We start from the raw sequence: 18,356 nt of genomic DNA, 5'->3' as shown, positions 1-18,356 counted from the left end.
ATTTTCTGTATTCCTGATGCTCTGATCTTTTGGGTTCCTTACAGACCTGAGGAGAGACTGTCCTTCCCAGGGCCAACCAATTCTTAAAGACAGCAAAAAGCTGCACTGAGAACACATCTTTCATATGTAAATCAGCCATCTCCTTATCTAATTCCAACACACCAAGCCAGTATTTCCTCTGCTCAAGACAACTAGAGACCACCCCTCTGCCCCAAAGCCCATTGGAATTATTCAAACTAGCCAGTCCTAAAGTGTTTACCCTCTGTCTTGACTCTCTCATAGAAATAGAGTGCAATAAAGGCTCTGGCTTAAGCATCTCCCTTACTCCTGTTTTCTGCCACTGGACCGAAACCTGCTGTTTCCTTTGTGGCTCTAACTGGCATTCAATGGCAACGTCTCTGGGACTTGTACGCACAATAAATTTCCTTTTAAGCCCCATAATCATTTCCTCCTGTGGCAATGTTGACTATACCATATAATACCATATCTAACACGTACATTCTTAGAACAAATGGGTATTGCATTTTGTCAAATGCTTTTTCAAATGCATTAATTGATATGATCATGTAATTTCTTTTAATATGATGAATTACACTGACTGACTTTTGAATCCTGAATGAACCTTACATCCTTGGATAAAAACCCCATTTTATGGATTTTCTCTATTGTTTTTCTGTTTTCAGTTTCATTCAATTCTGCTTTTCGTATTTCCCATCTTCTGCTCACTGTACGTTAGTTTTATTTTTATTTTTTTAGGTTCTTGATGAGAGAGCATGGGTTCCTGATTTGAGACTTCTCTTCTGATGTACTATTTAGTGATATAAATTTCCCTGCATTGTTTTAGCTTCACCCCACAAATTTTGATGTTGTATTTTCATTTATTAGTTCAATGTGTTTTATTTCCCATAAGACTTCTTTGATCTCAAAGATTATTTGGAGGCATATTTATTTAGTTATCAATTAAGTGATCAGAGATTTTCCTGTTACTTTTATTTTTGGTTTGATTTCACTGTGGCTGGAAAACACACTATATGATTTCAATTACATTTGTCATTTTATTGTTTTCTGTTTGTTTTGCTGTTTATTTTTTTCCCCAATCTTCCCGTGTGTTACTTGAACAGATTTCATTTGATTCATGCATTATGTTTATTACCGTAACTCTCTGTTATAATTTTTTAAAGTCATTGCTCAGGTATTTACAATATATACAAAATTATTAAAATACACTGGTGTTACACAAAAAATTAAATTCAAAATGGATTAAAGAACTAAATGTGAGACCTGAAACCATAAAAATCCTAGAAAAGAACTTGGCAGTAATCTCTTTGCTATCAGCCATAACAACTTTTTTCTAGGTATGTATTCTGAGGCAAGGGAAACAAAAGCAAAAATAAACAATTGGGACTACATCAAAATAAAAAGCTTCTGCACAGTGAAGTAAACAAGTGACAAAACTAAAGGCAACCTGTGGAATGGGAGAAGGTCTTTGCAAATAACATCCCATAAAGGATTAGTATCCAAAACATACAAAGAACTTATAAAACTCAACATCCTCAAAACAAGTAATCTGATTAAAAATGGTAAGAGGGCATGAGCAGACATTTCTCTAAAGACATATAGATGGCCAAGAGATACATGAAAAGATGCTTATCATCACTTACCATCAGGGAAATGCAAATCAAAACATTATTGTAATGAGTTATCACCTCACACCTGTCATAATGGCAACGACACAATAAACAACAGGTGTTGGCAAGGATGTGGAGAAAAAGGGACATTCATACATTGTTGGTGGGAATGCAAACTGGTACAGCCACAGGAAAAAACAGTATGGAGGTTCCTCAAAAAATTAAAAATAAAACTACCCTATGATCTAACAATCTCATTACTGGGTATTTAACCAAAGAATACAAGAAAACTAATTAAAAAGGATACATGAACCTATATGTTTATAGCAGCATTACTGAAGAATGGATAAATAAGATGTGATACACACACACACACACACACACACACACAATGGACTATTACTCATCCATAAAAAAGAAAGAAATCTTGCCATCTGCAAGGACACAAATGGAGCTAGAGAGTATAATGTTAAGCAAAATAAATCAGTCAGAGAAAGACAAATATTACAGGATTTCACTCATGCATAGAATTTCAGAAACAAAACAAAAAAGCAATGGGGAAAAAATGAGAGAAAGAGAGAGACTAAGTAATAAACAGACTTTTAATTACAGAGAACTAATGGTTACTAAAAGGGACTAAAGACTGCACTTGTCATGATGAGCACAGGGTGATGTATGAAAGTGCTGAATCACTACACTGCACACCTGAAACTAACACCACAGTGTTAACTGGAATGAAAATAAAAACTTAAAAGATAGTGAAATAGAAAAGAACAACATATCCAAAATGTAAATTGTGATTTCAGATTTTCCTGTGAAATGAAATCATATAAATGACCTTAAAAAAAGTACATATCTGAAACCTTGACTCTTTTTTTTTTTTTTAAAGATTTTATTTATTTAGTTGTCAGAGAGAGAGAGAGCACAAGCAGGAGGGGCGGCAGGCAGAGGGAGAAGCGGGCTCCCTGATGAGCAAGGAGCCCGATGGGGGACTTGATCTCAAGACCCTGGGATCATGACCTGAGACAAAGGCAGATGCTTAACCAACTGAGCCACCCAGGTGTCCCTGAAACCTTGATTCTTAACATAGCTGTGTGTGGTGGGTGAGGGGGTAAGTTAAAGAAGTTATGAAATTGCTTTATGCAGTGGTAACATCATCTGAATAGTGTCTAAACTCTCTAACCTCTTAAGGGTAAGTAACAACTTTGACACAAACTATAATTACTTGGATATTGAATATTATGACATATTGTCTTTACAAACTTCACAGATTTTAGAGAAATGTTAAATATATTTGTGTAAAACATTTCATTTTTCTTGATTTGTATCATGGATTTCCATTAGTCAGTATAGTATATGGTAACCACTCAATACACCTCTGTTGAATAAATGAATGGGATAGAATATTTAGCACGCTAATTTGCATAAAAATTTAATTTTTAAAATCTTGCTTTAAATATTTGATTAAATTCAATACAAAAGCTGAAATATGAAGAATATGACTGCTTTAAGTATTCTGCTAGAGTTAGGCTGACAGTTAAGAGTTAATTCTGAAATATAAAAAGTGATAAATCCAGTTTTCTCCTTGATAACAGTAATAAAAAAAGTAAATAGTCCTGGGGCACCTGGGTGGTTCAGTGGGTTAAGCCTCTGCCTTCGGCTCACGTCGTGATCCCAGGGTCCTGGGATCGAGCCCCACATTGGGCTCCCTGCTCAGCGGGGAGCCTGCTTCCCCCTCTCTCTCTGCTTTCCTCTCTACTTGTGATCTTTGTCTGCCAAACAGATTAATAAAATCTTTAAAAATAAAAAAAGGTAAATAGTCCTAAGTCTTCACACAACCCTCCATCAAAGGGTACTATAAGAAACAAGTGATCAAATTAGAATTTTTTCTTGTTTCTTCTACTTGTCTGCTAATACTTTTGGCTGGTGGAAGGAGAAGCTCTAAATACTGTTCTCATTATTTTAAATACTTACAAGAGACAACATTCTTATAAATTAGTTACTCTCTAGGAATACTGCATATAGCTCTGGTGCATGAGATACACAAAATATGGGCTCTTCTTCTCACTTTGCCAACAAACAGCTACATATACTGGAGAGATGCTTAATGTGAGCCTCAGTTCAACATTAGTAAAATGGATACTGTACCAGTATCCAGAGTTGGATATATAAAGCCACTCATATATACACTTGTGTGTGTATGTATACACATAAACACATACACATATATAGTAGATATTTGTATTCTGAAATTTTCCCAAGAAAGGGAGAGACAGATATAAGCTTTAATGTTTAGATTCTAGACACCTAAGTATAATTATGCAGAGTCATGGAAATAGGTCCCTCCCATATTTTTTGTATGGTTGTTTTAACATTTTTCTTTTGTCCTCAGAGTTTTGCTTTTTGACTATTATTCCAGGAAAAGATTTTTTTCATATATATATATCCTGGTCAGGAGTCATGCTTTGTCAAATGTTTCTCCACCCTAGAAAATGTATACAGCCATTAACTCCTCAAATACTACCCTACCCCTCTCCCATTCTGTCTACTCTCTCTCTCTCTGAATTTTTTCATCTTATCTACCATATCTCTCCTAATCTTTCCAAAAGATTAATTTCAATGATTTTACATTTCATTTTCAGAAATTGTATTTAGTTTAAATTTTTAAAAATACCTGCCTCACTCCTTTCCCACTCAAGTAAGGTCTTTTTTGTCTTATGCTTCTAATCTCTTCATTTTATCTTTTAAACCAAAATAACAAATCCAAATTTAATTGGCAGCATTCATTCCTCTTTCTCGGTGGTACATTAAAGTAAGTCATTGGTATTTTAGATCTGATGAAGTATATAGTATTTCAGAAATACTCTTAAATATTCTAAACCAATTCTTTGTGGAGTCTTAGTTAAGGTTCTTTCTGTTTTAAATACCAAACTACTTGACTTAGATGCTCCATATAACCAAATACATGACAACATGTATTTAATAATGAAGAAATAAATGATAATCATAAGAAATAACAACTTAAATGGCTAATTGTTGTATATGAGCTATATAGCAAACTGACAGGTAAGGAAAATATTTCCAAAAACACTTACTGGATATTCAAGGAGATCTACTGGCTGGCGGAAAGGCTCAGAATCTTCACACTGAAATATGAGATTTAACAATTCTTGACATTGTTTCTTCCATGCTTGAATATCGTAAGATTGAGCTCTGTTACGTAATCTTCTTCTAGGCTGATGGTCCTAAAATGAAAATGTTCAAATATAATAATAAAGTAATATTTATACAGTAAATTTGTATTTTTAATATAGTCTCATGTAATTAGGTAATATACAGTTAATTTAAATAATAGAAAATATCATTCACCTAGTTTTGAAAACCATGTATTTTGTGATAGAAACTTGTATGAAGTAACACTTAATCTGTCTTTAAAAATACTGTAAGTTAAACAAAAACACTTTTAATACATTTTAATTCATATAAAGCACTCCTGCTAAAACAAAAAGTATCTTACCTTTCTTTTTCGGGTAGAAGTTCCTGGCACATCAGCATCTTTCTCTTCTTCCTTTGAAGTTAAGGATGTATCATATTCATTAAACATTCTAGACTTCATTATAGTCTTTAGAGTTCATAGAGTATTACAGCTGTTTATATGCCAATTATTACCTTTACACTTTGGAAAACCCCAATGTATGCAGGAACATTTTACGGATTCATTAGAAAGTCCCCCCACAATGTTTTAATAACTATAACAAGAAAATTCTCAACCACTTTTTTGAAACTATAGCATTAGCCAAAACTAATTTTCATAATAGCATTTATCTGAAAAATACTCTGTGTAAATTTCTTTTTATATATTAAAAAAGACCAACATAGTCTGAATGATGAAATATGAAATATGAAATACCTCAGAGTCAGACAAAACTTTCTTCTTCATTGAATTGTACAGTGGAATTAAGTTGTAACAAGTCTGATCCCTAAACAACAAGGCAATGTTAGTATACAAGATTAGAGTTGTAAGATTTTTTTTTTCTTTAAATCTGTTAACAAAACCAGATTTTAAGATAAAGTTTGAAGCTAAAGGCTTTCTTCATTGGTTGACTTCAAAACTCTATACCCACCCACCTACCCCTGTCCCTCCACCCTATGTGGAGCTTTCAATCTGGTCTATTTCATTACATGAAACCCAATTCCCACCTCTCCAGTCTTTGTTCAGATCACTGCTATATGGGGGACACCTTCTTCCATTCCTCAGCACACAAGGGAAAGCTATTACATGTCCTGTCTTCTAATTGCTTCTTTTCATTCTTAAATGTTTAGTCATTCCCTAAAATTTTGTTTTTTAGTCATCTTCCCTTGTCACTACAGCTTTTGCCCTTTAATCTTATGTATCTGTAGTTTATCTGTGTAAATGAATTCTAAGTTCCTATAATTTGGTCGGACACTTCTTCTGAGATTCCTACCATCATCTAAAATTTCATATGTCTAAACCTTATTTTCACTTCCCAGCCACTCTTACCCTCCTCCTGTTTTTAACAGCATTACTATTCTTACAGTAATGCATGGGTTTTCACTATTCTTTCCCTTGCCTCCTTATCAACCCAATCACTGGCCAAGTTCTGTGATTCTACCTTCAAAATCTCTTGGCCTCTGCCTCTTTCTCATTTCCATAAATTAAACCCTCATCATCTCTTAGTTAGTTAGATGTAGCAACCAATCTGCTATTTATGCTTTTTGTCTCTTCTCTATGAGTTAAGATTAGAAATGTATTCAAGGATCTCCATGATCTGACTCAAATTCGTGATTTACTGCTGCTCTTGTACTCTCTACTTCACCTGATTTAAATTACTTAATTCCCTTAGTAACCCTTTACTTTCCTACCTCATGCCACTCCTTAACCCTAGAATGACTTACCTTTCATCTAATTTCTCCTAAATCTCTCAATATCTACTTTGTCCATAACAACCTAACACACTTCTCCCCTGTACCTAAAACTCCACTGTCATAAGCTAGAAGTGATCCTCATCTAAACTTTCACAAAGACTCCCTTGTTAGTTTTTCCTTAAAATTTCTTAAAAAGTTATCTATGAAATTATACTGGGGGCAAATATACATTTCTCTCTCAAGATTCTCTCATATCACCTGATTATATAACCTATTGCTTGAAATATGGCAAAATAACTCAATTAAAAAATAGAATAATCAAAATTGCAAGATATACCTAACATTTGAAAGTTACTGTCAGTTGAAAGTGTATAAACATTTGTCATGTACCTCTAAGAAATGCCGGGGATTTTTAGATATATACAATATAAATGCTTTAAATACTAATCTAATAAGGTATTTCAAAATAACATTTGAAAGGAATACATTTTTATAGGCTATTCCAAATATAAAAATAATTGTTTCATCTAAATTATTTCACTCAAGTGTGAACTTACATATCATGCGATTTTATTAATTCCTGTCTCTGGAAAAAGAAACATACATATACATATAGTTCAAAATTATATACCCTTTCTAAGGATAACTAATTTTTAATTACCAATTTTAAGGTTGGGGGCACAAGTATAATAAAAATAGCTTCCAAACCATTTGGAAGGCAACAGGTTTCTTTAGAGAATTAAGGTAAAGCGTAGGATATAACATTTATTGTACTAATTTCCTTTGGTGTTTTCTTACATTGAAATTACCTATATTCCTTATCAAAAACAAACCCCTAACACCACAAAATGGCACCCTATGATTATTCTAAGTAATGAGAATGAAGCTAGAGATGTTTTTTAAAGCACCTCAATAGTCCCTGCATGTGAAAATGACAGTTAACAGCGGGTGACTACTTAAACTTAAATTATAAAATATATTCTCTCTTTACTGGAAAAAATTATGCAATAAAAATAACCTTAATATGAACTCAAGAGTAGTACTTTATACCAAACAGGAGTCATTCCTCTGGTTTCAGTTTAGAAGGCTCAATTCATTCTTCGGCTATATAAAATTCCTAAGGTAAAATATAAAAGTGTTGCTCCCTTAAATAGCTATAGTTATTATTCTTGGTATAAGATCAATGAATGAGGAAGTAAACCTGAATTTTAAGAAGAATCTTGAAAGTTAAATTTAGTTTCTGGTTGGACTACTTAAATACTTTTTACAAACTTGTCAGGGGCAATATAATGTTAAGATGAGAAATTCTTAGATGGAAGACACTCATTTACTGTGAAAATTAAACATGTACACCTCTAAAACAGTTTCCTTAACTGTTAATTACAGACAGAGATATCTACCTCTAATTATTATTTGGCTTAGAAGAACTATTTTAGATAAAACATTACATGTTCTATATATGCTTACCCTCATTCTTATTGTCCAGCGGTTAGATTTAGAGAAGGATCCATTTTTTAAATGTTAACGGTAGAACACAACTGTAACACAACTTTCATGATGTTTAGACAGACATTATATGCTTTCTATTTTGAATGGAACTAGTTTACAGCACAGCATGTGACATATATATAAATAATTGCATTTTACATTTTTATATTTTACATCTTCAAATAATGACAAGTATGAAAAAACAACTCACTTTATGAAATGTAGAAGAAGATCAGTCACAAATTTAGCAGATTTCACAATGGGGCTTCCAGGCTCATTAAATGTCCGTGTATTATGCTCTATGTATCGAACTTCCCACATTAGGGAAGAAACTCGCCTTAAACAAACAAAACATAAGTCTTAACATCATTATATTTAAAAATATTTGTACACAATTTAAAACCAAGGCATTCTAACTTTTCAATTACAATCTTATCCAATTACAAGACTCAAAACTTTAAAATTTAAGAAAATATATAACCTCAACTGTGTTAGGGGAAATTAAAGAGAAGCAACATTGTGTATTTGCATAGACAATGTCGCACCAGTTTAGACACACTAGATTACTGAGTGTCTTCTTTTCTCTGAATGTAAAGAAAAATCCAAAGATAACTTCTGGAATATCATCCAATATGTGGTCCAGTTCTACTTAAAATAACAAGGAAGAAAATACTCAGAAAATATTACTGATACTGATGTGTGAACAGAAATACAATTATATATAATTCAAAAAATATACACAATTATGGATAGAAGCATACACACAAGGTTTACGTATTCTAAAACAGAACCACAGGCATCTTCAGGGTACTTTACGGAACTGTAAAATAAGGTTTTAGATTAATGCCAAGCAGGGCAAACTGATTAGTAGTGGTTTAACAAGAGACAGAACCAGAAGTATCAGAGAGGAAACCGTAAACTGTTAGAAATCTGAAGCCAATGAGTAAGGGAGAAACAAAAAAAAGCTGGAACAGTGGAAAAGCACATGAAGGCATAATTTTATTAAATAAGAACATAATTTCGGTCTATTAATTAGGTTCAAAAATAGGCAGCTTCTAATTTGTGGAAGGTTTGTGTTCTTAGATTTTTCTTATATTGGTTACTAAGCTAAGCTAATGCCCAAAAAGCCTGTTTAAGCTGTAATGTACCCTGAAATATAATACACCTTATCAGTTACCATGTTGAGCATGAGTATGTATATTTACAACAATAGTGGGAGATGTCAGAAGCTTACCTTTGTAGCTGTAGTCCAACAATTACAGTATAGTAACAACTCTATCTCCCTTGAATGTAAAGAAATGTATTCTCCCCTATCTTGTCCATCTCTCAAGCACTAAGTCCTATTACTAAGGCTTAGCAACTTAAGGGTCTAGGGAAAAGGAAGGATGTTGCTAAAAATTTCTTCTCCATTTTAACTTAAACTTCTAACATGTGTTATTGAAAAAGATTTAAAGAAGTGTACTATGAAGGTAAGATGGCTGGGAGGCACATACAGTAATTTCCTCCTCATCTCTATGCTTTTGACAAATATTAATTTGCAAACCTAACCAAGATCAGAAAAATCTTTAGAAACTCAAATTTAACATCTTAGTTTTCTTTACCCAGTGATTCTCAATGATTCTGGGTCAGTGATTCTACCTCATATTTGGCAATGTTAAAAGACATTTTTCCTTTTTACAACTAAGGGCTGCTATTGGCACTTCAGTAGTAGAGGCAAGGATAGACGCTCACAATGAAGAATTTTCTATCCCTCATTATCAGGAATGCTTTTGTTGAGAAACCCTGCTTTAGTAAGTTAAGAAACAATAAACAGTGTTTTCAGTGCAGGAACACAAAGTACCAGGTTAGAATCATAATTTAAGTAAAAAAAAACCACCAAAGGCACATTTTATATTAAAAATATAAATACAAAATACTGGGGTGCCTGGGTGGCTCAGTTGGTTAAATGTCTGCTGTCGGCTCAGGTCCTAATCCCAGGGTCCTGGGATTGAGCCCCACGTCAGGCTCCCTGCCAAGTGGAGAGTCTGCTTCTCCCTCTCCCCCTGCTTGTGTTTTCTCTCTCTCTCTCTGTCAAATAAATAAAAATCTTTAAAAAAAAAAAAAGAAAGAAAGAAAAATACAAAATATAAATAAAAGTTCCCCTAAGTTAAAATGAATAATATAATGTAAAGAACTGCAGTAATACAAAATTGGCCACAAAAAGAACTTTTTAAAATGCAATTATTTAAATTAAAATGTTGTGGGGTGTCCAGGTGACTCAGATGGTTAAGCATCTGACTCTAGATTTCAGCTTAGGTCATGATCTCAGGGTTGTTAAGACAGAGCCCCCAAGATTCTTTCCCCTCCCCTACCCCCACTACTCCTGCTCTCTAATAAATAAATCAACCAACCAACCAACCAACCAACGAAATGTTGTTAGTCTTCTAAGCAAAAGTCATGAAAACTAGAAGTATGACCTTTTTATGTGAAAGCTATAGGCTTAAATTCACTTTTCTGTAAAGACATTCCAGGCAATAAAACTACAATGCCTATCCAAGACTAGAACTCAATATTTACTGAAATTGTTAACTAGACAATGCAAATTAACTGAAATTAGGTCTTTGTTAACTCCATTATTTCAAGCTAACCTACAACTATGAAAAATATCCTGAATTCTCAATTCAAGAATTTATAAGCTAAATATAAACAAAATAAGAAAAAAAATGCAACTTTTTAATATTGTTCTATTAAAAAAATCCATGAAAAAATATTTCAATGTGATGTCTAGGAGAAAACGAGATACTCTGGCTTGCTTTATAAATTATACTATGAAGACAGCACCAACTCATATTAGCAACTAGAAAAAACTATGAATCATGTTCCAAATCTACAGACCAGCAGCATCAGCATCCCAGGGAACTTAGAAATGCAGAACCCTCAGGTCCCACTAAAATTACTGAACCACAGACTGCATTAAAAAAAAAAAAAAAAAAAAATCCCCAGGTGATTTGTATGCACAGTAAAGTTTCAGAAACACTCAAGGATCATTTAGTTTTCTTTTGGTAGCAGCTACAGCAAATGGGTTCTAACCTGTAAAACCTGTTTTCCAGTCTTTGTTTAATTGTACTTAAATCCGTTGGATATGCCACTACAGTGCAATACATGGGATAGGCTTGTAGATCCACAGGGGCCACAAATGCTGAAGCAATATCTAGAATTAAAAAAATAGCTTATATGTTTATTTTTTTACTGTTTAAAATACTTCACAGACAATTCTGCTTGATTTAAGATAAATTCTGATCCAAAACCATTAGACTGCCATTGTCTTTTCATAGTAAATACAGTTTAGCTAGACTAATACAGTCTCACTGCTTTATTATATCTACATTTACACTGCAAAATTCTAGGTGTATCTGTTATTCAGATTCCCTTAGAAGACAAGAAATGACAGACAATACATAAATCTGACCTATTAAATACACATACATTTCTGTACTAAAAACCTAGCCATTCCTGAATCTGTAGGTTTTTGACAGTCATTCTGTCAATAGTATAACACATTCCATCCAAATGTAACCTGACTTTCTAAAAACTTATCGCCTTAACTTAATTCTGTGAAATATCATGCAAGCACTCAGAGAAGAAACAGATCCAGAAGTCTTTGACTCAATGTCATTGACCAAATGGCACACAGTAAACTGAACCTGGCAAAGACGGCTTTTTATTTATTTATTTATTTATTTAGGCTCATTCATATACAGTATAAGACAAACCCCTATGCTAAAATACTACTAAAATTAAGGTATTTATGATACTCTTTAAATAAAAGTGTTGACATATTAAAAAAAGACTTCCGATGAAAATATTATCCAATATGTGTCTCTAGTCTCTTCACCTCTAAATCATAACTTTTTCCACTTTGAAGTCTGATTCCTTACTGACGGGGGGTTGCTACAAACCACCACACTCCTTTAAAGTTGTTTTAAAAGCCCAGAATTCAGATAACAACAAGTTCTGTGGCACCATTTTTTTTTTTTTAATGAGACAAAGCAGTTCAGTATTATCTTCCTTCCTGTTAGCTAAGGGGAGAACTGGTACAGCTATCCATGTATTTGTAATTTACCTTTCAATCCTCCTCTCCAAATTCACATCATGTCAGGTTACTTAGGTTGAAGGATTTCAAATCAAGTTCTGAAGGATCCAGACTTTTCACAGGTACCCCTGGCACTTCTGGGGGCCCTCACTCTAAAACTGAGCTACAGCAACCCCATTTTTAATCGTTCTAGATACCCAAAAACCTATGTAAGGTTTCATTTTAGAAAAAGAAACAAATTCCACTTAAAAATGTTTGAAAACCACTGACATGATATTGCAAAAAGAAATTTTATTGAATAAGATTTTTCCTTTCCTTTGCTTTCTGCCAGTTTTTTCTATATTCCTGTGTTACTATTATTATTTACCTAGTGTCATCAACTGGTTTATTCCTGCAACAATTCTTTCACATTCTTCATCCCTGGGATTGGAACCCCATTCTCCATCAAGAGGTTTATATATCAACGATCTGCATTCAACATCAGTTAAAGGAACACTAGTACCTAGTTCTTCAGGAAATACAGCTGAAATACACAGAAAAGCAAATTTAGTGAAAATTTGTGATTTCTGCTACCATTTAGGTTACCTTTAGAAAGTAGAGTTCACATTGTCAAAAAAACTAAAATATAATTTTGTAAAGATGTGGTTAGTGTGTATTTTCATTAAAAAAGTATGTTTCAAGGGCCAATAAAATTTATATTTTAAAACATTAATTTTATAAATAATTCTCTAGATAAGCATATAATTACTTCTCCAAAATTATATCTGACAATTTGCTCTACTATCAGTTTCAGGTAAAGGACAAAGTATTTCTATAAAATGATGCTTAACCTTGCAAGTTTTCTGAATCTTTTCATGATATAATCTCCATATTTATTTTAATAAAACATACACAAGGTGAAACTGAACTAAATTGATGTTTTTCACAAGCACTTCAAAGTCTTAACTTTTTCTTAGTGTAGGAACAGAGAGAATTATCAATACTAACAGATGATTCATGTTTATTGCTTTTAAATTATGAAGGTATGCTTTCTGCATACATTAGGAAGCGGTGGTGACATAAAACCTACAAAAATCTGCCAAGTAACATTTTCTCTGAACTAGATTTCATCAGAGAAACACTGGAAAATATGCTACTATTTGTATACAAAATTCTTCCTCCTCAAACAATGTAATTAAACCACAGGATGCACATGTATATGTATGCAGACAGAACAAAAACAACAAAAATCCCCCCCTTCACAAAGGGATATATTTAGGTAGGAAACAAATAGCGTATTAATGCCACTAATTCATTTCAAGAAAATCCCCAAGCAATACAACACTGACTAGGTTCATTTCTCTCATACACAGTAGTCCAATGTGACTGCGATCTCAAACTTAAGGAAGAAAAGAAATAAAAAAAGATAAGCCATGTAACATCATTATAAGTTGTTCAAGATACTTTATAGTTTTAGGATGGCAGGGTCGTTCAGTCAGTTAAGCATCTGCCTTTGGCTCGGGTCATGATCCCAGGGTCCTGGGATCGAGTCCCACATCTGGCTCCTTGCTCAGCGGGAGCCTACTTTTCCCTCTGCCTGCTGCTACCCCTGCTTGTGCATGCTCTCTCTGACAAATAAATAAAATCTTAATTAAAAAAAAGATTTAATAGTTTCAAAAAGCTTTAATTTAGCAGTGAGATGAAAAATGTTATTGGTATTAAATTTTCAAAGTGATAATTTCTAGAAACTATTCGTAGATAATATCAGCATGTCTTTTTTCTCATTTCTAAGGTTTTCCTGATTGGATTTAACTTTTCCAAGTTATCTTTTCTCTGATTTTTTAGAATATAATAACTAGTGAGCAACTCCATTATAAATGATTATTTCTATTATGTCACAAGATCCTTTTCCCTTTTGTTTTTTAAAGTCTTTATTCTTACCTGATGGGAAAAGTGATATATTGTAGGAAAAAAAAATACACAATGTAAAAGATAATTTGTGGAAGTCATTATAGTCCCATCCTTTATAAATAATTATTAATATTCTGGAATATACATTCTTTCAAATCCTTTTATGCATACACAATTGTGAGGGCTGTATTTTTTAAAAAATAGAAACAAAAATGGGCACTGGGGTAGATGAAAAATACAATCTGCAGGCTTCAGCTACACTGGCCTTTTCTCAGTCCAGGAAGATGTCTTACTGCCTAAGGCTAACTCCCAAGTCTTAAGGCAATTATCAGGCCAAATGCAAGTAAAGAGATATTATTAGCAGTAGTAAACTACTACTTGTGGAGGCCCTTAAATGCGTAAGGTTCTATAATAAGCACTTTACACACATGATGTCATTTAATCCTCACAGAAGCCCTGTAAGGTGTCAGTTTACAGAATTTCAAAGATTGAAGTCCTAAAAATCTGAAGTTTTGAGACTGTTAAAGAACTTGCCAAGATGACCTAGATAGAATATGGCAGTGATAGGGTATGAATCTAGGTCTCATTCAAAAGGCTGAACTCTTAATATTATGTCTTATTTTTATTTTTAAGTGTTCTGCTGAAGTTAAACAAAAAAATCTTTGTTCCCAAGCACTTACCTTCCAGAAGTGAACAAAAATTTTCGTATTTTGCTGTTAACTAACTTCAATCTTTCCTGTTAGATTATAAATTCCAAGTGGACAAAGATTATGTCTATCTTGTTCACTGCTATGCCTTCCTTACCTCCAATCCAAGGTCAATAACAAGTGTACAATAAGTAACTGCTGAATGAGTATTTTCTATATGATCTTCATAACAACCCTATGCAGTAACAAGGCAGCAAATCAGATTCCTTATTTAAGAAACTGATTTTGTAACACAAAAAGCCCAATATACACTTACCATTATTAGGAATAAGCTCCATATCCCAAGGACTCATCTTTTCTGTATCTCCATTGTCCCAGCTTAAAGGAAGGAAAATCCCTATGTTAAAAAAATCTAAATACTGTGTTACAAGTTTTATAAAATCACATTATAAAAATAACTGCTTCAAATGTTTAAAAGAATTCAAGTGTTTAAAAGAAGTGTCTTTGTCACTTTATATTAATAGATGGGGAAAACATTAAAGTCGGTCAAGCTGGGGGCACCTGCGTGGCTCAGTTGGTTAAATATCCAACTCCTGATTTCGGCTCAGGTCATGATCTCAGGGGTCATAAGATTGAGCCCCGTCTGTACTGGGCCCGGAGCCTGCTTAAGACTCTTTCTTTCCGTTTTCTTCTGCACCGCCTCTTCCCCCGCTCCGCCTCCCCCTGCAAATAAGGTAACCAAGCTAAACTAAAATACAACAAACACTCCCTTACCAAACGTTATAGCACTGAAACAAACTATCAGGGTACTCTGGCTGAAGAGGTTCCTGGCTTTCAATTGTTCCAAACCACCAAGCATCATCTATGACTGATCTGAAACGGTCACCTAGACAAAAATAAAAGCCATCTCATTACTCTGAAATTTATTGCTGCTGTTGTTATTCCTTTCTCCCAAAGTATTCCTTTAAGATACTTAAACTATTGTATAATTTCAGGAAACATACAAAAAGTGACCTACACACTCCAAAATAAATAAATGAATAAAATTGGCAATATTGAGGAAAAAAGTTATTTAATAAACATACCAGTGTGACTTACCAGTTTCTAGTACCATACATCTTATTAGTGTCAGGAGAAATTCACACTTAGATTAAGCATTTTTACCAATCTAGAATTTTAAATTCATCATTAGGATTATGACCAAACTCCTTATTCAAATAAAAGCATGATTTAGATAATTTATGCCCAACAAATATTTTTATTTTTAATTTCTTGCTTTCTATAGGCAAGTTTCTCCAACAATCAAGACTCTAGTCTAGAGTCAATAAAAAGAAAACATCCAACCTGCCTTCCTTCATGTCAATTATCCTGAAGTTATAACACTCATGTATACACTCACTTTCTCTTTTCTATAAAAACAAGAGAGTAACAAAAACAACTAATCTTTATAAAACAGACAGCACTCCTTGTGTTCCTTTCCTTACCTAATTGCATTCAGCTACTATCCTGCCACTAAAACTACTACCCCCAAAGACCCTAATAAACTATCTTCTCAGCTTCCTGCCATGTCATATGAAAACTGTAAATCACTCTCTTCCTTTCTGCCACTCTTTCCTCTTCCTTGGCTTTCACAGTATGGATTGGTTTTTCTCCTAGTAAGCATAGGTTAGGGTCTGAAAGACTTGAGTTCAAATAACATATCTGTGTGATTTCAAACAAATTAATTATTTTAGAACTCTTCTGAGTAAGTTTCATTTTCAAACCCATAAAGAGAAAAGTATGTGTTTATATTCTTTATCAAAAACGATTCAAAAGTTTATAGAGACATACAGCATAAAACGAATTAAAAATAAAAAAAAAGAAAAAAATTTAATGACAAAAAGGGAAAGTTGGGAGCCAGGAGTAAGTTAATAGAACACAACTGCATGTTTTCAAGTTATATTTAACTTTGAATGGGTATGCATTGGGGCCTAAATTCAGATTCAAGCATTCTAACAGCCAGTGATAAGAGGAAAACATGATCTATTAATAGATAGTCCCTAATTGCTCTTTAGATGCATCTTAGTGACACTGAACTTAGTGAGAAGATACCATATAATTAATAAACAGCATTCTTGACACCACCACAACCTTAAACACAATGATGAGTTTCAAAGAGCTATTTTTTATGATCCTACATACACTAATGACATTATGCTAAAGAGGAAGAAATGGATAATGTATGCCTAACCACAATGAACAATACTGTAGAAAGATAACAATGAAATTAAGTGGGGAATAGAGTATACCATTTGGAGTAAGTTTAAAAATTTTAAATGGCTATCAGCAGGTAGATGCCTATTTCCTCAGAAATAAAAGACCAAGTAGTACTAACTTTAGAAGAAATCATTAATCTATAAATTTAGAGAGGAAAAAACAGCTATGGTCCAGATGAGAAAATTCCAATATACATCCATCATTTGAAATATCTCTTTGATATGTCTATTGCTTGCCATAATTTCCAACAAAGTCAGACACGTTAGATAATTCATCAGTTCCATTTACTGTCTTTCCTGAAAACTTTGCTCTTGGAGGACAACAACTTTTGAACTGTTCATTTTACAGATTTGCTGGGACAGATGCTATGCTGAGACTTCTACTATTACTGGGAATTCATTTTGGCTCTTTCCTATTCTGGATTTCCTGTCTCCTGGAGGAGTTTGTCCTTCCCTTCCTTGGTTCATTCCCTTATTTGATAGAACACATTTTTCAAAGCTTCCAGGAAAATGGTGTAATGGAATTTATAGGGAATGTAAATTCTTTTTGATAACTCCCATGTCTCTAATTTTCGTAACCTGCATTTGTCTTAATTTTCTTTTTAGAATACACATGTAAATTTCTAAGTTCACCAAGACCAAATAAGACATATCACCATGCCAATGCCTTCCAATGGCACTGGAGGAGAGATGGACTGGCCTTATTAACTGATGTGCTTTTTCAAACCAAATATGCCATATATGTACCACATCCCACTCCAAGATGACAAAGAGTGGTCCTGTTTGAAAATTGGAAAAATACTCAAATGAACTGCATATCCATATGAACATAAATGAATGTATCTTAGATGCCTGGAAACTTTTAAGAATTTTAAAGTTTCTTTGAATCTTATTTACAATATTAAGTTTAAAAATTATAACTGATTAGACCAATAAAAGAAAAATGCCAATTCAGCTTTGGTCCCAAATTATTGAACATTTTGAACTGGAAGATGTCTTTTGCTTCAACTGTGAATTCTGTTACATTTTTAGATGAAAATTTAATTCAACACATAAAACAGTACAGAAATAGCTATAAACAGTTTTATAACCATTACCAAATCTGAGAGAGAAAATGTTTAGAATTTCAGCATTGACGAGATTAAAAGGACAATTGACCTCTGAACAATATAGGTTTGAACTGTGCAGGTCCACTTATACTTGGGTTTTTTTTCCCCGATACAGTACAATACTATAAACGCATTTTTTCTTCCTTATGATTTCTTAATAACATTTTCTTTTCTCTAGCTTCCTTTATTGTAAGAATAGTTATACAAAACATGTTACTTGATTACGTATGTCATCAAGTAAGGCTCTTGGTCAACAGTAGGCTATTAGTAGTTAACTCTTCAAGCAATTAAAAGTTACACACAGATATTCCACTATGCAGTGGGTCAGCACTCCTAATCCTTGCAGTTGTTCAACGGTCAACTGTATTTTAAATAGCTGA

At 33.3% G+C, this 18,356-nt stretch overlaps 1 protein-coding gene across 2 annotated transcripts in view; it reads right to left on the bottom strand.

Moving 5' to 3' along the window:
* Positions 1–18,356, bottom strand: part of PHIP (PHIP subunit of CUL4-Ring ligase complex) — a 127,458-nt gene that overhangs the window by 8,036 nt on the left and 101,066 nt on the right. For both annotated transcript variants that reach the window (XM_080805754.1, XM_080805755.1), the window contains exons 28-35: positions 15,387–15,498; positions 14,929–14,990; positions 12,443–12,598; positions 11,073–11,193; positions 8,215–8,340; positions 5,539–5,608; positions 5,146–5,196; positions 4,724–4,873 (exon numbers count right to left, since the gene is read on the bottom strand). In XM_080805754.1, coding sequence (XP_080661880.1) covers positions 4,724–4,873; positions 5,146–5,196; positions 5,539–5,608; positions 8,215–8,340; positions 11,073–11,193; positions 12,443–12,598; positions 14,929–14,990; positions 15,387–15,498 — 848 coding nt within the window. The remainder of the gene's footprint in view (positions 1–4,723; positions 4,874–5,145; positions 5,197–5,538; positions 5,609–8,214; positions 8,341–11,072; positions 11,194–12,442; positions 12,599–14,928; positions 14,991–15,386; positions 15,499–18,356) is intronic.

The sequence above is a fragment of the Martes martes genome, assembly GCF_963455335.1.
Source record: "Martes martes genome assembly, chromosome: 6".
In the NCBI taxonomy this organism is placed as follows: Eukaryota; Metazoa; Chordata; class Mammalia; order Carnivora; family Mustelidae; genus Martes; species Martes martes.
Note: the sequence above shows the minus strand (reverse complement) of the source record. Positions and strands in the feature narration are given on the sequence as shown.